This window comes from Phasianus colchicus, chromosome 5 (genome assembly GCF_987193195.1).
Source record: "Phasianus colchicus chromosome 5, bPhaCol1.hap1.1, whole genome shotgun sequence".
NCBI lineage: Eukaryota > Metazoa > Chordata > Aves > Galliformes > Phasianidae > Phasianus > Phasianus colchicus.
This window is the reverse complement of record NC_143440.1, coordinates 40,581,474-40,602,114: the sequence shown is the minus strand read 5'-3', so window position 1 is coordinate 40,602,114 and position 20,641 is coordinate 40,581,474. Positions and strand designations below refer to the sequence as shown.

At 43.1% G+C, this 20,641-nt stretch overlaps 1 protein-coding gene across 2 annotated transcripts in view; it reads right to left on the bottom strand.

Annotated features, from left to right (window-relative positions):
• ADCK1 (aarF domain containing kinase 1) overlaps positions 1-20,641 on the bottom strand; it is an 86,857-nt gene that overhangs the window by 10,348 nt on the left and 55,868 nt on the right. For both annotated transcript variants that reach the window (XM_031593137.2, XM_090141452.1), the window contains exons 7-10: positions 17,632-17,748; positions 4,422-4,571; positions 3,982-4,179; positions 416-609 (exon numbers count right to left, since the gene is read on the bottom strand). In XM_031593137.2, the coding sequence (XP_031448997.2) occupies positions 416-609; positions 3,982-4,179; positions 4,422-4,571; positions 17,632-17,748 (659 nt within the window). The remainder of the gene's footprint in view (positions 1-415; positions 610-3,981; positions 4,180-4,421; positions 4,572-17,631; positions 17,749-20,641) is intronic.

Below are 20,641 nucleotides of genomic sequence, written 5' to 3'. Positions count from 1 at the left end.
CCTGGATAATCACCAGCTGTCAGATCTCCTGGGAGTACAGATTTTCTCCAAACAGAAGTTCCTGAGGAACTAGGGTCCCTTTTTCTGGCACAAATCTGGCAGAAGAGACAGCCAGCTCTTGCGTGAGCCCAGTTCCCTTTGCACCGTATACAGAGAGCCCAAGGCCATGGCATCCTCTCCCTCCATGCCCAGCTTTACTTCAACAGTGACAGATGTGTACCCCTATAGCCTTCACTGGCTGCACATTCATAGCACCCCAGCAATCCTGACACATTACTTGCTCACATACTTGCTATGAGACTGGTCCCTTGGCCTGCTGGCCCTGGGATTCCCCTTGGCCCTCAGAGAGCAGCCAGCCCTCCATATCTGGAGGCTGCTCTGTGTCTGGGCTCTGATATCTGGAGAAGAGACTTACGTGGACACGGCTCTGATGCAGCAGCGAGACATGTTGAGGAAGGAACTGGCACTGGCCCGTGTGTGCAGAGCTGATTCAATTCCCCTTAACAAATCATTGGTCTTCAGCAGCAGCAGCATCTGGCGGGGGACATTGTTGAGGAGCTGGGTGATCTGGGGTAGGTAAGCAGCAGCATTGGACCGGATCTCCACATCCTGCATTCAGCCAGGTCATGTCAGAGAGAAAGGACAGAAAAGCTGAGAGTGCATGGGAAACTCATGTCCAGACACAGCTGAGATTTGGAAGAAGGAGACAGCATTTTTACCAGACCCTGACTCTAGGCCAGGTATTAAAGAGCAAAACCAAACAGGCTGGTCCATGTCACACGTGTTCTGCAGTCCCATGAAACGGAAGGCTTTGTGATTTACTGGTAAAGCTATTTCCAAGGCCTAGTTTAGTCCTTGTTTTCAACACAACTGAGTGAAGATGAGAAATTATGCGTACCTTTATGTTAACCCAAAATATCATAAAATTGTCATCTGTAGGACCCTTGGTCTGACACATCTATATTTTGTCTTGCAGCAGCCATGATCAGATATTGAAAGAAGTACAAAAATCAAGGCACACACAGAGAGATCTTTCCTTTTCTTCAGCTCCCCAGCTTACAAATATACTAACCAAGGTAAGATCTCTACCTAGGATGGCACAGCTCAGCAATTACTGACAGGCTTGAACCATGTAAGATGGCTTCTACTGTAGCCTGTAAAACAGTGAGCCCTCTGCCTTGGACCTGCTTCTTCTTACATCTGACAGTTCCACCATCACTCCAGTAAATGTAGGACAGGATGGTAGATCTGATTCCAAACACATTGTGCTCCTACCTCTTCCTACAACAGCTGTGACATGAATTGGTAAACCCCCCAAAAAAGTCCCTGAAACAGCCAGAATCCAACGGGACAGATGTAGAGGATAATAAATGACTTCTTAAAGAGAGAGAGGGTCCTTTGTAAGGAAAGGAAAGGATTGCTATAAAACATTCTTTCCTGTGGAATGACAGATGGTGTGTACATACTTCATGATATGAGATCTCATATTCAACTTTTGCAAACTTTAGACTCAATACAGAGGAAAAAGCCCACAAAGCAGTATACAGGCCATGATGGTCATAGGTATATCTAGCTCAAGCACCACCATGGTTGCTTTGGTGTTGACAAATAAATTATAAATGATGTTCTGGCTCTATCACTGACCAAACACACAAAGCTTCAGCAAGAAGATGCTCAGTTCTCCTAAATGTTATATGTTTCATTACACTATTTGTTGGCAGAAAATTCTCTGCTGATATTCATTACCCTCACCAGCACCACAGCAGCGGGTACTTTATCTTCCACAAAGAGGTTTTGTTTTCTCTTTCTTTTCCTTTTATTTTTAGCTCCAGCTGTTTGTACACATCACAAAGCAGCCACATGATCTGTCATCAGAACTGCCATTTTCTGTCAGGAGTGAAGCCTGTGCATGGAGGAAGAAATGAGCTGTGCCACAGGACCTGAGAAAAGCCCCTTGGCTGCAATCACAGAGACAGCTGCGGGATGCAGCAAAACACAATCATAAAATCTGATGAGATAGGGCTAGCAGCCACCCTGAGCAGTCAGCTGCCTGCCTTGGCTTAAGGCATGAACAACTATACCTATAGCAATCCTCATGCGTTTGCCCAGCCTGCTCTTAAAACTCTCCAGTGATGTGACTGGCATCCTCCCCAGACCATTGCACCACTATCTCACTACCCTTTCCACTAGATCTGGCTTTTCTCATATTCTTACCCAAAACTTCTTAGCTGAATTTTATGCCCGCTACTTCCTGTCGTGTTTGCAGCAGTCTTTAACAGACTGAAATCACATACATAAATTCTCAGCCTGCACTTTTCTAGATTGCTTCTGCCCTGACTTACCTCCTGAGTTAGATCTGCTTGACCACCAGTCCTCGGCTTCCCACTGGCCTCTCCCAAGTTTCATCAAACCTTCCTCCAGAGGCAGTGCCCCAGATTGGACATCGCACTGCAGCTAAGATTTTGTATCAGGAGGGTCTCACAGAACATTCTCCTGTCAATCCACCCTCATGTACCCTCTCTCACAAGCCCCTAGCTGATGGCACCTGCCTACCAGAGCCACTTGGCTTTCTCTGCTGATACAATCTTTCAAATTCACCTCTAAACTAAGGGCAAACAGCAGCTCATTTCCTAATGCCATAGTAAATCTGCTCAGCTCCCCATTATCTGCTACGGGATTATCCAGTTTCAGCATTAATTGTGTCATGTAGGCAGAGGCAACAGAGCTGGCTCCATACAAGCAATCCAGTTCTGACTAAGTTCGTTAGCCCACACAAGGCACCATGCAGCCATGGTTATATCTCTAGCATAACTTACGTAGGCTGGTTTAGAATAAACATTGCTTACTAGCTCAGATTCAACACTAGCCTTGAAGTATTGGCCCCGTAGTCAGTACTGTGGTGGTTCACTTTAGTGTCTCTACATTTTTTTTCTGGAGCTACCAGCTTCAGAACTCAGCAGACCAAGCACAAATCTGCTAAACAGTCATTAAGTCATTTCTAATATGCACAAAATTAACTTAGGTAGGAAGCAATCAAGTTACCAGGGATGTTCTTTTACCCAAGGTATCTGGCCTATTCACTACTGTGCGTAACAGCAAGCTAGAAGAGCAAATTCAGCCACATCCATCAAAATGAAATGGCAACCCAAAGGAATTTCCAGAAGAGAATTTAACATAACAATATTTTAATGCTACTTAAATTATTTTCATCCTATCTACAATAAATGTGTGCAGATAAGAACAAACCATATAATACAATATATTTCTCCCTACAGACACTGAAATCACATCAGTATATGCTCAATTCTAAAAACAGCACAGCTGGCAGGGGCTGCTACTATTCTTAAGGCACTGTGTGAACGTAACGAGCACTAGGAGGTGTGAGAAGGATCCCAGCATGTGCAGATAGGAAAGGGGGGGAGAACGTAAGTGGCAATTTCCTAGATTTGTAGTGATTGAGTTGACAGAACCTGCAGTTAAGCAACCTTGACTTCAAGTTAATAGGTTTTCTGATTGGGAGGTAATTTCCAAGGGTTTTTAGGAGTTTGTATCAGTGCTGATAGTCATTTACATGAATAGTGATAATGCATTACCCTTCTCATGTCTTCTTCCCACTAAGCCTTTATGTCTCCTCTGCCTCATCCTATCCTTGCTGGTTGCCTGCACAGCTGCATTAAACACTTCTTTTTAAGAAAAAGCTGATTTGCCTTCCCAGAACTGGTGAGCACTAACCCATTAGAATATTATACAAAATTTAAGCAGCCCATGACAAGCAAAACTGGGAAATTAAGTTCAGTCACTATAAAACACATTACAGAAAAATGCCTCACTTTTTCTAGCTTAGCTGTCAATGCAGAATTTGCTGTGGACCTGCCAAGGGTTGTCCAATATCACTGTGGTATCAGCAGTGCAAGTGGTTAAAACAAGGGAAGATACCCAAGAAGGAAGGACTCCCAGTATGGAAGGGCCCATGTATCCTACCTCGCTGGCTGAGACTGGTGACTGGTCAATTCCCCTGTTGACAGATTCCCAGGACCTGGCAGTGAGCATGCAGGCAAAGAGAGGGTACAAATCCCCTGCCCCGAGCCGCCGGCTGTACTTCTGCACCCTCTTCATGTCAGCCTTGATAAGGGCCTGCCAAAGGCGGCAGTAGTCCATGCGGAATGACTCGCTCAGCACCTGAGGAGAAAGACATGACCTCTCAGAAGTCCACAGAGAAGGAAGGAGGAGGAAAACTGTGTCCCCTAGCTGTGCCTTATCCCCCGTGTCAGAGTCAGGAAGTTTCCTTGGAGAGTTACAGGAAAAATAGGAGAAATTAATTCATACAGGCTTCAAGGAGCAACAGTGCAGCTGGTTATGATCCTCCAGCCTGATATTCAAGGGAGTCCTGCAGAGACCTGGAAGCCCCCCCAATTACATACCTGGTAGAGCCCATGGTCCAGGAGAATAATGTAGGCCTTGCCAGAGTCTGGGCACTTCTTCACCAGCACGTTGCCTGGGTGTGGGTCGCAGTGGACAAAACCATTCACAAAGATCATTTCACTGTAGAGTTTCCCCAAGTTGCGAGAGATCTGTGAGGAAACAGGAGCTGGTCACACAGTGCCACCCACAGCAGCGTGCCTGCTAGGGACAGGAGCAGTCCCTGTATGTCTCTGCAGGACCAAAAGGTTGGCACAAGCCAATGTCCTTATGCTGTCACTAACTGCAAAGTGATCAAGCGTGTTTAGGGAAGAATCCACACAGGAGGCAACATGAAGATGTTTGTGGAGTCAGGAGTTATTTTAGAACACTTGCCTGCCATAAAAAAAAAAGAGAAAACATCTGTATGAACAGTTTCTGGTAAGGAGGAGGAAAATGAGATGGAAGATACAGGCAGATAAACATCAACAATGAAGGCATGGAAGAAGCTGCTGAGATGAGTTGTAGGAAGACTCGTGTTTCCACCCACGGATGACAGCAGGAACCAAAAGTGAATGGGTGGGAGGAGATTCAGCCTGTCCAAATGCTTACTAGAGCAAATATGGGTTCCCTCTGCCTTCCCTGCATCACACCATTCCCCACTTTCCCCTCTTCCTTTCTTCTGTCCCATACTAATCAGATTTATGATGTCTGTGAAGACAAAGCACAGGAAAGCTGTTTAAATCAAACTATCACTGCTGTGTACCTCCATGCCAGTGCTCCTCATCACCCAGAGATGTTATTCAAGTTAACAACCTCCTAGGTGCAAACAAACAATAGGAGGGCCTCAGATCAATCCCTCACCACGGTCACACAGAAACCTCTCAACCCTGACATTCCACTGCCAGGCCTCCCTGCACCACCAGGAAAAGTGGCAGAATGCTACACAACACAGTGCTGACCAAGCGATTAAAAGCCAATTAAAAGACAATCGTTATAAATGCCACCAGACACAGTATAAGCAGCATACAGACAGCTGTCCCCATAAGCAGAGGTGATGTTATACTTACAACAGTGTGTCCTGCAAAATGCTTTGCAGCCAGACAAGGTCTTGTTTTACCACTTACAGCATGCAGCAGCCTCTGAGAGGAGCACAGTGACTTCCTCTTTAGGTAGCCATAGAACAATGCCACACTATTGCATCAGGACAAAGTACACAAAGCTCCATACCACAGCCTGGAAGAGAAACTGGAAGACCACCAGCCACCAAGCTAAAACACCATCCTTATGAAGAATGCTCTTGTAACTACAAATGATAAGGAAGAATAAGAACTGTTTCTGCAGCACACCAACTGTAGAACAAGGAGAGACAGCCCTCCACAGCTCAGGTGAGAGCTGGAGCCATTACAGAATCATGGCGAATGCTGACCTCATACCAAATCAGACAACCAGGTGGTATATCACAGTCATGCAGTTCCTTATTTCCACATAGGTACTACCGTGAGTTCTGACGGAGGGGAAAAATGTTTCCTTCTGAATTACCAGCACAGATCACTGAAGCAATGAAGGATAGCACAAGATAGACATGAACATATGAAATACTGACACCCTGGAAAGAGACACAAACATACTGGAAATAGTTCAACATAAGGCCACCAAAAAGAAGAGACTGGAGCTCCTCTCCTCTGAAGAGATTGTTCAGATTGAAATGAAGAGGCTTGGAGGCATCTTATCAATGTCTGTAAATGCTTGAAGGGAGGGTACAAAGAAGATGGAGCTAGGCTCTTCTCAGTGGCATTCAGTGCCAACACAAGAGGCAATGGGCACAAACTGGAATACGGGGGATTCCATCTAGAGATGAGGAAGCATTTTGTTACTGTATGGTGGGTAAGCACTGCCACAGGTTGCCAGAGTAGTTCCACAGTCTCCTCCTTAGAGGTCTTCAAAAGCCACCTGGACACAGTGCTGAACAGCTTGCTCTGGGTGTCCCTGCTTTGAGCAGCAGTTGGAGCAGATGGACCCAGAGGTCACTGACTGCCTCAACCATTCTGTGAATTTGTTAAGAAACTCTTACAGGTCTCCTTTATCAATTTACTTTAGTACAGGTGCTCAGACATCTTTGAAAAGCTAAGCAGAACTTGCTGACACTCCAAGGATGTGCCAGTCTTGAGCCAGTCATTCATTCACGCAGTCTCCCAGGAACTGGGAAAAGTGGACTCGGACATCATGACTGCTTAAAGATGCAGTGAAGATGTACCCTCTTAAGTCAGCATCAGCAGACAGATTAAATACCTGGGGTCATAGCCTTTTGCAGTCCATAAAACAACACAACAGAAGCTCAGGGACCCCACCTTAAGGTGAACTTAAGCATGGGTCACCTTAGAGCGGTCACAGCCCTCCTAATACTGGATAATAAGTACAAGACAAACTTCTCTTCCCTCTCCACCATACTTACATTCACTTCTTCCCTATAGTACAGCCTTGAACGTTTGCAGTAATTAATCCACTGAAAATAAACTATCACCTCTTCAAGAGAGAGGAAAGCATTCTGTAGAATTTAGTCATATAAAATAGTCTTTAATTTTGAAAAAAAAAATAGAGTAAGAGATGGAGCAGCTCATTAAAGTATTTCAGTGCATTTTTGTTTGCTGACATACCTCCAAAATTGAAAAATTAATTTAAGGTACAAAACATCAATACTTTCGAATTTTGAACAAAAAGGAAGTCTATATTTCTAAGGTTTAGAGTGCAAAATGTGAATAGTGATCTGTCATTATAGCTCAGGCAAAAGCAATTCATACTTACAGAAAGTTAAGAAATAACTGCAACCCTCTTGCATACATTAATTGCAATACAGCCCCTTAAGTTTTCAAAGTTACCTGTGCTATATACGACCTCTGATAGAGACGTTTCATATGTCCAGTTCTGTAAAACTTTACTTACATAGCTTCATTTTCTGTACATACTTATCTAATGCACACTTGAAGGACTGAAATGTGGATATTCTGATAGGATTCTTAGACTTAGTACAAAAATACTTTCACTAACCATTCTGAGTGGAAAAAAATTTAAAAAAATTGAAGTCTGCTTTTCCCAGTTTCCCAACTTTCTATTTCTACATCCCCAAAGGAGCAGTGAAAAGGGAACCAGGACAAGGTGTGATTTTTGAATATACAAGGGAATAAGGTACTTAAAACATTTGTGGAAAAACAATTGGAAGAACTTGTCATCTAAGCCACCAAATTTCCCATACATGCTTACCCCTGTTTTGCTTTCTCTATACAGTGCTCCATCACTATTGGCCTTCAGTGCACTCTTCTGAAAATGCCACTGGATAAATAACTTATAAAGAATTCATTTTGGAAGAATGCAGTCAGGTGAAATGAGAAAACACACACATGAAAACCTCTACTCTGGTGAAGAGAGGAATTCAGCATGCATTTAAGCTGCATAAGACCTTGGGGTGAAGGTGCAGAGCAAATTAGACAAAAGGTTGCAATGATTTACGGTAGCAAAACCAAAGTAAACACAGACATTTTGTTATGACAGGAGAGGTCATCATTCCTCTCCCCGATTGTCATTCAGCATGAGGTCCTCATGATTACCAGGGTCTACCAGCTTTGCTTTACTGAATGTAGTAAAAAAAAAAAATTTAAAATCACCCTTGGAATCCTGCATTCACTTTAAGACACCTCATTAACAGAGATTCAGACAACACGGAATGTGTTTACAGAAAGCAAATAAATGAGCAGCATGCAGGAGGAATTTACTTAGGAAAAGGATTAAAATAGCTGAAGATTCTAAAGGTGGCTAAGGAATAGCAGAGGAGAAGCACACTAACAATTTTAAAAGGTTTGAATACCAAAGAAACAGAGGCACTTGTCATACTGAATGTGTTACAAAAAATACAAGTAAGTAAAAAAGGATGTAACTAAGAATGGGACAATTTAGGCATAACATATAAGAAAAACAACTACGCTTGTCAGCAAGCAAAGCTGAGCTTGACAGATCGAGATGACACCAGGCTCTGGCTTTGGCCAGAAGCATGTCTTTGCCCATAGCCAGAAGGTATGTTACTGCTTAAAAGAAGTTCAATTTGTCCATCTGTGCCACAGCAGAACACGACGACTACAGGCACCAAGTGAGCCTGAGTCTTCACAAGCCAACACAAAACGAAACCTCCCATCGCCACGTAATGTGATGTGATCATTACACTGTGTCAGGCAAGCTGCATGTTTTCAATCCATTCTTTTCCTTTTTGAAAATGTAGCTGAGGAATAAATAAATTGTACAAAGACTGCTCCAAAATAAATGCCTCTGGTTTTGTTATGCTGGCCTATGATGTCAGAGGCAGATGCTGGTGGCACAACAGTAGAGGTTGAACCTTCCCACCAATATTGTGTTACACATTGTTGCTGGGCAACAGATGGCAGCAGAGGGGCAATCTGACAAAATGGTGCCGGGCAGGAAAGCGCATAGGAGTGGAGTTGAATTTCTTTATGTAGAAAAGATCCCACCCACTGACATTCACTGACACTTGCTGAACATTTATGAAGACCAAATAGTGGATGTAAGACAGCGATGCAGAAGGTTGGGCAGGTTTTTACAAGCATGCCATGCGCACTCTTCTTCATCACTGGCAAAAATGCATAGCCAATAGTGGTGACTATGCTGAAAAAACTGACTTGCAGCTGAGAATTTGCTCTATGAAACAGTGTTACTGTTTTCTTTGTATCTGTTGTGCTTTCCATGGAAATAAATAGCAGACATTACTTTCAGAGCAACCTATGCATTACAATACAGAAGAAAATAAGAACGCAGTACAGACATCAAGGATTTCCCCAAAATCTGACACTAATTTCAATCGTGTCCAGTCTATGCCAATTGCTTTCTTTTCCAACAAATCCCTTGAGTTTAACTCATCCTCTCCCTCAACAGCGTGTTTACCAAAACGATAATTATCAGCATAAGTACAGCATGAATACAGCCCCATTTCTACAGAATGTTCCTTTATCTGATGTGTTGAAGGAGTCAACCTACCTTTAATACAGTTGTACCATACTGGAAACGTGCACTCTACCAAGTGAGTAATATCCCAAATTTAATTCTAATATGTCACTTTCCTCTGATAAACTCCCAGCATTTTTAAGAAACTCTTCTCATTAGTTTTAAGAGTACGGCTTTTCACTTGGTATTTCTCATTTTTATCCCTTTCTATCACTACAGTCCTCAAGGCCACCAAGTGCTATTGCTACTTTAATCCTTCTCTATAGTGACAGAACCTCCCAAATTGGTGCCATCTGCAACCTCCTTCAGAAAGTTCTGCCATGTCAAGGTCATTACTGAAATTACTAATAAAATCAGTGTGAAGTGCAAACCTTGCAAAGCTCAGCTACAGTAATATTTTTCCACAATTGCCTCTATCCTTTTCTTACCTACCTTGTGGCTTACCCACCTTTTCTAGTTATCTGACTCATAAGTAGCACACCAAGTGTTTTGCCAAGTACACCTACTGCATTTCTATCACCTAATTCAGAGGACACAGAATCACAGAATTGCCAGGGTTGGAAGGGACCACAAGGATCATGAATCTCCAACCCCCCTGCCACAGGCAGGGCCACCAACCATTCCTCCTAAAGCTACACCAGGCTGCCCAGGGCCCCAATCCAATCTGGTCTTGAACACCTCCAGGGATGGGGCATCCACAAACTCTCTGGGCAGCCTGTTCCAGTACCTCACCACTCTCTCTGTAAAGAATTTCCCCCTGACGTCCAACCTAAATCTCCCTTCCCTCAACTTCAAACCATTTCCCCTTGTCCTGCTGTCACTCACTCTTTCAAAGAGTTGATTCCCCTCCTCTTTGTAGGCTCCCTTTAGGTACTGAAAGGCTGCAATGAGGTCACCCTGCAGCCTTCTTTTCTCCAGGCTGAACAAGGACCTCAAGCTGCATGGCTGCACAGATAAGCAGTAGTGATATATGTCTTCTTGTATGTACACACAGCTTTGCTGCCATTAGTGTTACGCAGCACTGCTGGACTACAGGTGACAATTTGGAAAGTATAGACAACATTATCCTCCTGTGTCCCAATACTTGGTGAACACATATTATATCCCCTTGCATAGAACTCCATAGCAGCAAAACTACTCCAGACACACAACACAGTAACACAGTCCCTGTAAGTAATGTACATCTTAACAAAACAGCACACCCAGCTGACAGAACAACAAATAAAAAAACACTAGAAGGCTCATCATAAATAAATACCCTTACAAATACTAAGGCAATGTGCATAATTATCAAGAAAAAAAAAACATGAGTGAAGGCAAATTTAAGCCTATGTATACTCTCCTAGTTACAAGATGGCACATATATCATGTTTGTTGGTAGCTGCAATGTAACCAACTGGCTAGTGTCACCCAGCAGAAGTCACTGATGCTTTCATGGCCTCCTGACCAAGCTGCAGAGGTCCTGGCTCCACGGTGCCAGCTGAGACAAAGATGAAGGGCAAAGAAAAAAAGTCTTGTGACATGGTCACTGTAGAGCAGATCTCTCTGCCTGCCCTGATAAGACCTATATTACACTGCTTCATAGGGCATTATCCTTTCCTGTCCCACCTCCATTTGTGACTGTCTCTTTAGATCAGGAGCAGATACTAGTCTCTGGCCTTAATTTGGCTGTAATATTTGCCAATTATTTTAAGAGATGGCGACACTAACTTCTATTGATCTCATTAAAAGTAAAGGTCGTTGTGCAGCTCATTTCTCAGGGCTCAATATTACCTCCTCAGGCCAAAAGAATAGCATTGATTTTGGAACCTTAATCGAAGGTTAATTGGATTGAAGTGTGTATTGGGTTTTTGCTTTCTTTTGCTGTTGTTATTATAGCCATCATATACAGGTTTGCTTAATCCTGCCAGGACAATCCTGTCCAATTAAATTGGTGTCAAATTAGCAAAGGGTGTGGATGGAGAGTAGCTACAATTTGGAGCCTGCTTTTTGTCTCTGCTCTGTAATGGCTCCTTTCCACAGAAGATTAGGATGGTCACACACAAGAGATCCTATTTCACACTTTGTCTTCTGTGATGCAGTTGTGAGGATCTAAACACAGTGCTCTGTAATGCAGCACCATCGCTATGCACTGCTGGACACATAAGTTGTCATTAAGATACAGGAGTAGTTTTTAGGATTCCTGGAGTATACATCTAGCATGCCTCAAACTCTCTCCTGAGAACTGAGAAGATTATTTTCCCAACAAATGACCCATCTTCCATAGCACGTAACTGGAGAGAATTATTCAGACTTACCTGGCCAGGAAACTGAAGGATTAATTTGGTAAGTTTCTACAAAAAAGATCAGTTGGTGTTTATCTAATTGCTACTTGCATATTAGCCAGACCTCAAATGGCTAGGGGGTTCACTGGCTTAGCTTCAAATATAGATGTGTTTCCTTGGATTTAATGTAAAGCATCTTGCTGAGATTCTTGAGCCATATACACTTGATTTACACTGATGATTGAGACTGACTTTCAATGAGAGAAGGGTTTGCTCGTAATTTAACTCTTTACATGGTGTCTTTTGCATCTCCCTGGATTAAATCAGCAGGCATATGAATAACCATCTTCCCCAGGAACTCCATGCTCCATTTCATCTAACACTTGAGTTTTATAAGCACAAATACTTGAAACGTGAGAGTTTTCCACACTTGCATTTGACAAAGAGATTCCAGCCTAGGAAATCCCACTTAAATTTTGGCAGCTTCAAGACAGCAGCTCCTGCCCCTAGGCAGAAGGGTAAACTTCACACTAAAAGCGTATTTTAAGTCGCAAAGCTGTTAACTATCAGAAGGTAGCTGGGCTCTTTATCAGACTAAGAGATACTGTCGTAATAAGGATTCTTTTTAGTAACTGAAGGAAGCAGAAAGCTACATAGGATGGGGTGACAGATGGCAACAATTACACACAGTAGCTCATCTTAAGTACCTCAGCTGTTTGCTTTCACTTCTCAGCTGGACAAAACACTGACTTCTGAATCATCCACAGCCCATGAACAAGCTCTTAGCAAGCTGAAGCACGCAACACCATTTCCTTTCCCTGACTCAAAAACCATGGCAATCACAGTGAATACCCCCTCCAAACAATTAGAAGAGAAGAAGGTTATGAGGAGTAGTCAACATGGATTCATCAGGAGGAAATCACGCCTGACAAACCTGTTTGCCTTCTATGATGTCATCACCAACTGTGTAGGCAGGGGTTGTGGACATTGTGCACCTTGATTTCTACAAGGTGTTATCTCCCACAACATTCTTGTTATCAAACTTAGAAAGTGTGGGACAGATGAGTGGATGGTGAGGTAGATTGACAACTGGTTAATTGGCATAGCTCATCAGCAGAACACAGTCTGGCTGGAGGCGTGTAACTAGTGGTATTCCCCAGGGGCTGGGGCTGGGTCCGATCTTGTTCAACATCATCAACAACAACCAGGATGAAAGGATAAAGTCCACGCTCAGCAAGTTTGCTGATGGTACAAAACCAGGAGGAGTGGCTGTCACAGTTGGGCAGAGAGGAACCTGATGAGGTTGAACAAAAGCACATGCAGAGTCTCGCACCTGGGGAGGAATAACTGCATGCATCAGAACAGGTTAGGGGCTGACCTGCTGGAAAGGAGCTCTGCAGAGAAAGACCTGGGGGTCCTGATGGACAACAGGCTGGCGATGAGTCAGCAGCATGCCCCTGTGGCCAAGAAGGCCAATGGTTTCCTGGGGTGCATTAAAAAGAGCATGGCCAGCAGGTCAAGGGATGTGATCCCCCCCTTCTTCTCTGCCCCAGTGACATTTAGACATTTAAAATACTGTGTCCAGTTCAAAAAAAGATAGGGATCTCCTGGAAAGAGTCCCGCGGAGGGCCACAAAAATGATAAAAGGCCTGATGCAACTACCATATGAGGAAAGGCAGAGTAACATTGGTGTGTTCAGTCTTGAGAAAAGACGACTGAGACAGGATATAATAAATATTTAGAAGAGATCTAAAGAGAGGCAGGAGGCAAATGGATGAGGCCTGGCTCTTCTCGGTGGTGTGTAGCAGTAGAACAAGGAGTAATGGCCTAAAACCTGAATATAGGAAATCTCATACAAATGTGAGGAAGAATTTCTTTATGCTAAGGGTGACAGAGCACTGGAACAGGCTGCCCAGAGAGGTTGTGGAGTCTCCTTCGACGGAGATATTCAAGATCCATCTGAACACCTACCTGTATGATCTACTACAGGATACCTGCCTTGGCAGGGGGGTTGGACTCAATGATCTCAAGGTCCCTTTCAACTCCTGCAATTTTGTGATTCTGTGGCAAACTCTCCACTTGACTACCTGAACTGGCTGGTTAGTTGAAAGCAATACAGCATGTGCACATGTGCAAGCTTCACAGCTCCCACAGCCTGCTGACCCAGCAGCCTCTGCTAAAACAGGCTTTTAGATACTAAAGTATCTGAAAGAATGGATAGGGTGGACACCTATGCAGCAGATTAAAGGTAACATCAAAATTTGTACATGGACAAAGTCTCTCTAAATTGATCAGATAAAATCAGAATGGGTGCAAAAGAGGTATTTGTGCCACCTAGTTGGTTCTTTTAAGTTCATGCTCTGCTTCCTTCCCTCTTTATACAGTATGCTACAAATGTGTTGAGAGCTCCACAGACCATTTTTCCTTCCTTCTCTGCTCTACTCACATCCTCCAAATATATCTTCCCAAGCAAGAATGTAAATAATGTCTTGAGACAAAAATGATTCAGTTTCCAAGTGGTGCCTTTTTCAACCCTACCATGGCCTGGACTTCTCTCAAAATTCATACCAGCTTATTTCTTCATAACTCCCCTCTCCAGCTGCCAATAACTCCCCCCTCCACTGTCAATATCCTCTCTGCATTCTCATCCTCTGCTACACTTGCACATGAATAAGTAACTGTTACACAGGCAGATATTTCAGTGTTTGCACTTGTCTTTAGAAATCAAAGCCTTCTCTGATTAAATGCCATTACAGTCCAGCGCTTGGACGGATCCAGAGAGATTAATGTGCTCTTGGGCAGCTTTAATGATAATCCTGCTACAGACGGTATTAAGTAAATGTCAGTAACCTGGTTTGAAGGGAGCTTTCACCTCAGGGATCTTTTCCATTTAGAGAAGAGAAGCTCAGCTTGATTTCAAGGCTGCGTTGTCACAAGAGAAATCCTGCTTATTGAAGACTCCTCTTTCTCAGCTCAGTAAAACAAAATGGAGTAAGATGATAGAAGGACTGATAAACAGATTGAAGTGATATATGGGGAACTAATGCATCTCTTGAAAACAAAAACTGGTGTATAAGACACATCATAGTTTTGGAATTTTTGTTGCCACTCCCTCAAGTTCCTTTCAGTGCCTGCCGCCTTTTGTTCATTTTGCCACCATGCCATGTAGTTCCTTTCCCAGAGCATCAAGCAGCAGCAAACACTGGACTTTGGTCATACCTGTTCCCATCTGCTACATCTCACCCAGTTCCTCACCTCACCACAGTACCTCACCTCACTGTGGCCATAGTAACAGACCTCATCATATACTTCTGGCAGGGCTGGTGCCCTCTCTTTTGTACTGCTACTTTATTGGCAATCAGGAAAAGATAATCATTAACTTGGAGCAGCAGGGAGAAAAAGAAAGGAAGAACAGCTCAGCACAGGTGCTGAAACAGTCAGCAGAAATATGTGATTCTACTACTGAGATGAGTAACATCACACACGTGACAGACTACCAGAAACCTCTGTGGCTTATACTTTGCCACAGTAAAAATTTGTTGACAACTTTTTTATAATTACATTTTTACAGACCAGTAAAATACGTGGTTTCATTGCTGCATGAAACCTATCCTGACAAGGTATCACAAAACCTATTCCTTCCCAAAGGAATAGATGAACAAAAACAAAAGAGCTCAATTTTCTAAATCTGAAGGTGCTTTAATAGAAGAGATTTAGAAAAGACCCCTGAAAGTTAGAAAAAAATGAAATCAGCTTCTTCTGTACTTGATTTTGACATATACTCTCAGCAAAACATCCCATTGAAAAGCTGAAGTTACCGAGTTTTCCACATTGTCTGGCTGGAAAAAGCCCTGGAAGATTGCCAAGAATGCACTTCCCTGGGCTTCTCCATACAACTTCACTACCTCCAGCAGTTTGAGAATGCAAACAACCAAAGTGTCAAGTAGATCTGCTGGGCTGGTTACCTCAGTCTCAGAATAGATCTTCTGTCCAAGAACTTTGAGGAAACCCTGCTCAAAATGTGAATGTAAATATTGCTCAAGAGTCCTCCTGCTAAGGCATCAAAATGAGCCTGACTATTTCGAGTCTGGATATTGAGAAATACTTAGATTTGTATCTAAGTGCTGTGGGTTAGATTTGACCTTTGCCCATATAGCAGAAGAAAAGGGCTTATGTAAGATATATTTGCTCAAAGAAACAACTCACTTTTGACCAGTTGTTTTGTCTGGGAGAATGGAGCTGACTGGTTGTTCTGAAGTCGAACTAGGCTTTTTAAATTTCAAATGACAGAGAAGTCCACCAGCTACGTGTTATTCTGAGTCACACAATGATGTGCTGCAGACCAGACGCATCATACAGGAACCTACCTTAGTAAACATAAAGGAAGATTATCAGCACAAAATAGACACAGAATTGTGTCTACCTCTGATCAGCTGACAATCATTTCTCTGACTCCCTGATGGGAGTGAGGAGAAAAACTAATGACCAAAATGTTCCAAATGTTTCCTGATGGAGATGTGAAAAGAAGACAGACTGTATTATATACAAGGAAGTCATTCAAGAAGCCTCTGTAATGAAAATTGATCAGACATCTTTCAGAGAAGAGAAAGTCATTCACTGCTGTCTGTTGACCTTGACTTGTTCGTCATAATTAGAATGGAAAGAGAGACTCGAAATCTACTTTAACCTTTGAATTTTCTTTCCTGTATTTCAATGGTGAAACAAGAAAAGGTGCCTGTCCTTTGCCTGCAGCAGTTACTAGAAAATATTTTATTGGCTTCTGCTGGGTGCAAGAGCAGAGAAAATGTTCTATGCAGAGAAAAAGGCAGGTTGCTTAGTCCTCCACTAGACATTTTTCTGATATCATGGTGACTTAAGGAAGCAGCTGAGAAGATACATACAACATTTTCTCTTTGTGGGGCATACCAAACTCACTTTTCCCTTTCCCAAAACATCTTTGGTATATCTCAACCAACATCACAAGAACTTTTCTATAGATAGAAAGAGGAAGCAGAAAGGAAAAAGAGGAGAGAGAGAGAGAGGAAGCATTCAGATGTGAGAATTAAGTGGATGGACAGATTAAGTACAATTGATTTTGTTAGCTCTTTAATAGCCAATCAACCAAATGTGGCTTTGAGGTTCATGAACAGGGCACAATGAGAAAGGCAAGAAGCACTTTCTCAGTCAGAATTCACTGACCAAAGAGGGGTGGTTTTCCACACTGCTGAATGGCCCAAAACTCTTTCCTCAGGCACCTTAACTTTCTTGTAAGTAATGCCGTGTTTCCTCAAGAATCTCCTTGCCACAGAGAATCCAAATCTTCCAACTTCATGCCACGCAAATTATCTTATCCATCAGAGAAATGTGGCTTCCCCAGGGATGAAATCTAGCAGCTGTTTAATGAGGGGTAGGAAAATTACACAGTAGTACAGGAGCAAAAAACAAAGAAGAAAACTATTGAGTTACATCCAAAAAAAAGAGAAAGATTTTGGAAATCAGAACTGAACAACCCAAGAATATTATGCAAAACACCATGGGTCAAGCCACTCCAGTAACTTTGATCATACAAGGCCTATAATTTGTGCCTCCTGATGGGTTACAAAAGCTACATCCCATGCATTTGCCCAAGAGAAAGTTAATGCCGAAGAAAGATAGAGGAAGAAAAGAGACAAAAAGATCAGAAGCTGAAGCTGTCGTATTAGGACAACACGAACTGTCACGTTGGAACAAAACATTGGTGTACACAGTGTAAAAGCATGGTTATCACTCTGAAGATCTCTCTAGCTGTACAATCCTACAGAATAGTGTTCCCAAAAAGGATTGTATACATTCCCAAAAGCAGATCTTTCAGATTGATTACTCTCTTCATACCTGCACATGCTCCATTTTCTGCCCTTCCTGTCCTATCAGCTTTGGTCTAACATTGCTCACATGCCCCTTTCAGAGGTGGCTGAGAAAATACCTCATTGACATCAATGCCATTCTTCTCCATGTATGCCTTGTCGTTCACCTGTCCCCCTTCCATGAACTCCATGAGAAGAACACGCCTTGTTGAGAGCTCCCAATAGATTCTGGGGACCTGAAAAGGGAATAGATGGCTTTGGTCAAACAACAGGCTGAGGAAAGGAAGGAGAACATATCACATACAGTTCGGAAAAGGAACAAAAAAGCAAGAGGTTGAAATAAGGACTTCTTTTTTCCCTAAGCACAACAGAGGTAAATCCATCTAGTGGCACTGCAGGTCTCTTCCCCAGGACAGCTGCAAAACAACACACCGATACAACAATAGAAGAGTCAGTGCTTGTGGAATATTTCAGGCACCACTCTACAAGATTTTGACCTCTTCCCACTCCCACTACTGTCTGATATTTCTTCCTTATCTGCTTCACAGCTCCTACAACTGGCTAGCTCAGTACCAACTACAAGTTCCTGAATCATTCACTAGGCACCTTTAGACAGGAACCAGATCTCCTTTGCTACACACAGGGCCCACTTACACAGTTCTAGAAATGATAAGACATCATCATAAATTGCATCTCAGCAGTGCTCCTTGGAACACAAATGCATTTGAGCTGACAAAACCCATGTACTTAGGCCATCTGCAATCAAACTGGGAGAAAAATCAAGTGTCACAAATAAAGGGCTTGTCATAGAAACCCTGGGATACCCTAAACTATCTTATGGCTATGTAACGTGACACAGTAACGAGTGTAAAATGTCAAAGCACTTTTCATTCAATCTGCAGTAAATCAAGCTGAGTGAGGTCTAAGGAGGAGGTGCTGTGTCACACAGGGATGCAGCGACGCAGTATAACAGAAGTCTTAGTTCAGGCAGGCTCCCCCATTTCCAGTCTCTATGATAAATTCTTTCTATGCTGAAGCTTCCACTGTCAAAAGACTGATATTACTGAAGTTCCCTTTGGATACTCCTCACATTGTCGCACTTCAGTGTCTCAAGCTGTCCATATTTATCTTCGCACATAGGAGAAATTGGAGGGGTACATTCTACCAAGGATTCCCACCACTGTGCCCCAGTTCACAGAATCATAGATTTGTTTGAGTCGAAAGGGGCCTTTAAAAGTCATCTAGTCCAACTCCTCTGCAATGAACAGGGACACCTACAGCTTGATCAGGCTGTTCAGAGACCTGTTCAGCCTGACCTGAACACCTCCAGGGATGGGGCATCCACCACCTCTCTGGGCAACTTGTTCCAGTGCATCACTACCCTTAGCATAAAAAATATTTTCCTTATATAACCACTTTTAGATTGAAATCATTTCCACTTGTCCTGTCACAACAAACCCTGCTGAAGAGCCTGTCCCCTTAAAAGCCTCCCTTTAATACTGAAAGGCTGCTCTCAGGTCTCCCCGGAGCCTTTTCTTTTCCATGCTGAACAGTCCCAGCTCTCTCAGCATGTCCTTGTAGAGGAGGTGTTTCATCCCAAGTCATTTTTGTAGCTCTCCACTGGATATGCTTTAGCAGGTCCATATCTCTCTTGTACTGAGGACCACATCTGGATGCAGTACTCCAGGTGAGGTCTCACCAGCGCAGAGTAGAGGCAGGATCACCTGCCTTGACCTGCTGCCCATGCATCTATCAATGCAGCCTAGGATACAGTTAAAACAGATACATATTTTGGATTCTGCAAGAGAAAAACAGCCATGCAGCTCCCTATCCTTACCCACAACTTAGATGTGGACTTAGATTCACACACTTCGAGTGTCCAGCACACTGGGGTAGGGCAGGAAAAAATAAGGAATTCATCATCTAATTCAATCTAAGCCAAAGTAACCAGCCAAGCTTTTTAGCTTATCAGAACTCTTGAACAAACAGTTGTTTTATACTCTGCTTGTAACTACTGACAATGGCTCAGTCCCTCATAGTTCCACAAACGACCTGCCTCCTGCACTGTTCCTATTCTAGAGAGTTCATTTATCCAATGAGCTGATTCTACCTTACCACATACATGAGACCAGACCAAAGAGTCCTTTGCTGAGCAATTCCAATAGCTCTCAATCTTGTTGTTCAACACTCCTGGGATATTTTGCACGTTAACCTCACATATGCTAAGGGATTAGTTCAACAGGAATTCAGTTACCTGTACTTGTGGTGGTTTCACATGAATGTACAGCTATGCTCCACCACATTGCTCTCTACTGTCAACAGCTCTATATCCAGGTAGAGACCAGACACAGGTGGTATCTGCTGGTGCTCTCCAACATCTTTATCAATAACACAGACAGTGGGACTGAGCATACCCCCAGCACAGCTGTTGATGACCCAAGCTGAATGGTGCAGTTGACACAATAGAACAGAGGGACACCAACCAGAGGGAGCAGGACATGCTCAGAAACTGGGCACATGAGAATATGCACACAGTTTACAGGCTGGTTCAGCCCAGTCTAATGGGGTCCATGGATCCAAGCCCTAGGAAAGGGGGAAAGGGAAAAGGGGAAAAACGGGTAGGGAGAAGGGTCTAACAACGCAACAGTAGCAATGATCTGAGGAGGAAAGTTAATTTACTAAATATAATATTGGAATGCAAGATAACAGAATATAATACAATATAATTAGAATTAAGGCTAAGAAATCCAATAAAATGAGCAAGAGAGCATCCAAAACCAAAGGCCTTACTCTAATGCTGAAGACAAAATGGCCAGGGAGCACAGGTGCAGAGACGAGCAGTGAAAGAAGGGCACATCTTGTGACCTGCAAACATTTTATCTTTCCTACTAACAGAAAATGGAAACAGAATAGTTGAAGTCTTCTGGGAGATGTAGTTCTTTTTCTCTTCTGAGGACTAGGTACCCAGAAATATCAAGAATCCATGGAACTGGAACATTAACTCTTTAACTCCCAGTGCACTGCATGATGTCATGACGTGGTATACCAATAACAACAATCATAAAACCATGACAGAATCTAATCAGGTTTAACAAGGCCATGTGCAACATGCTGCATTTCTCTCAAGGC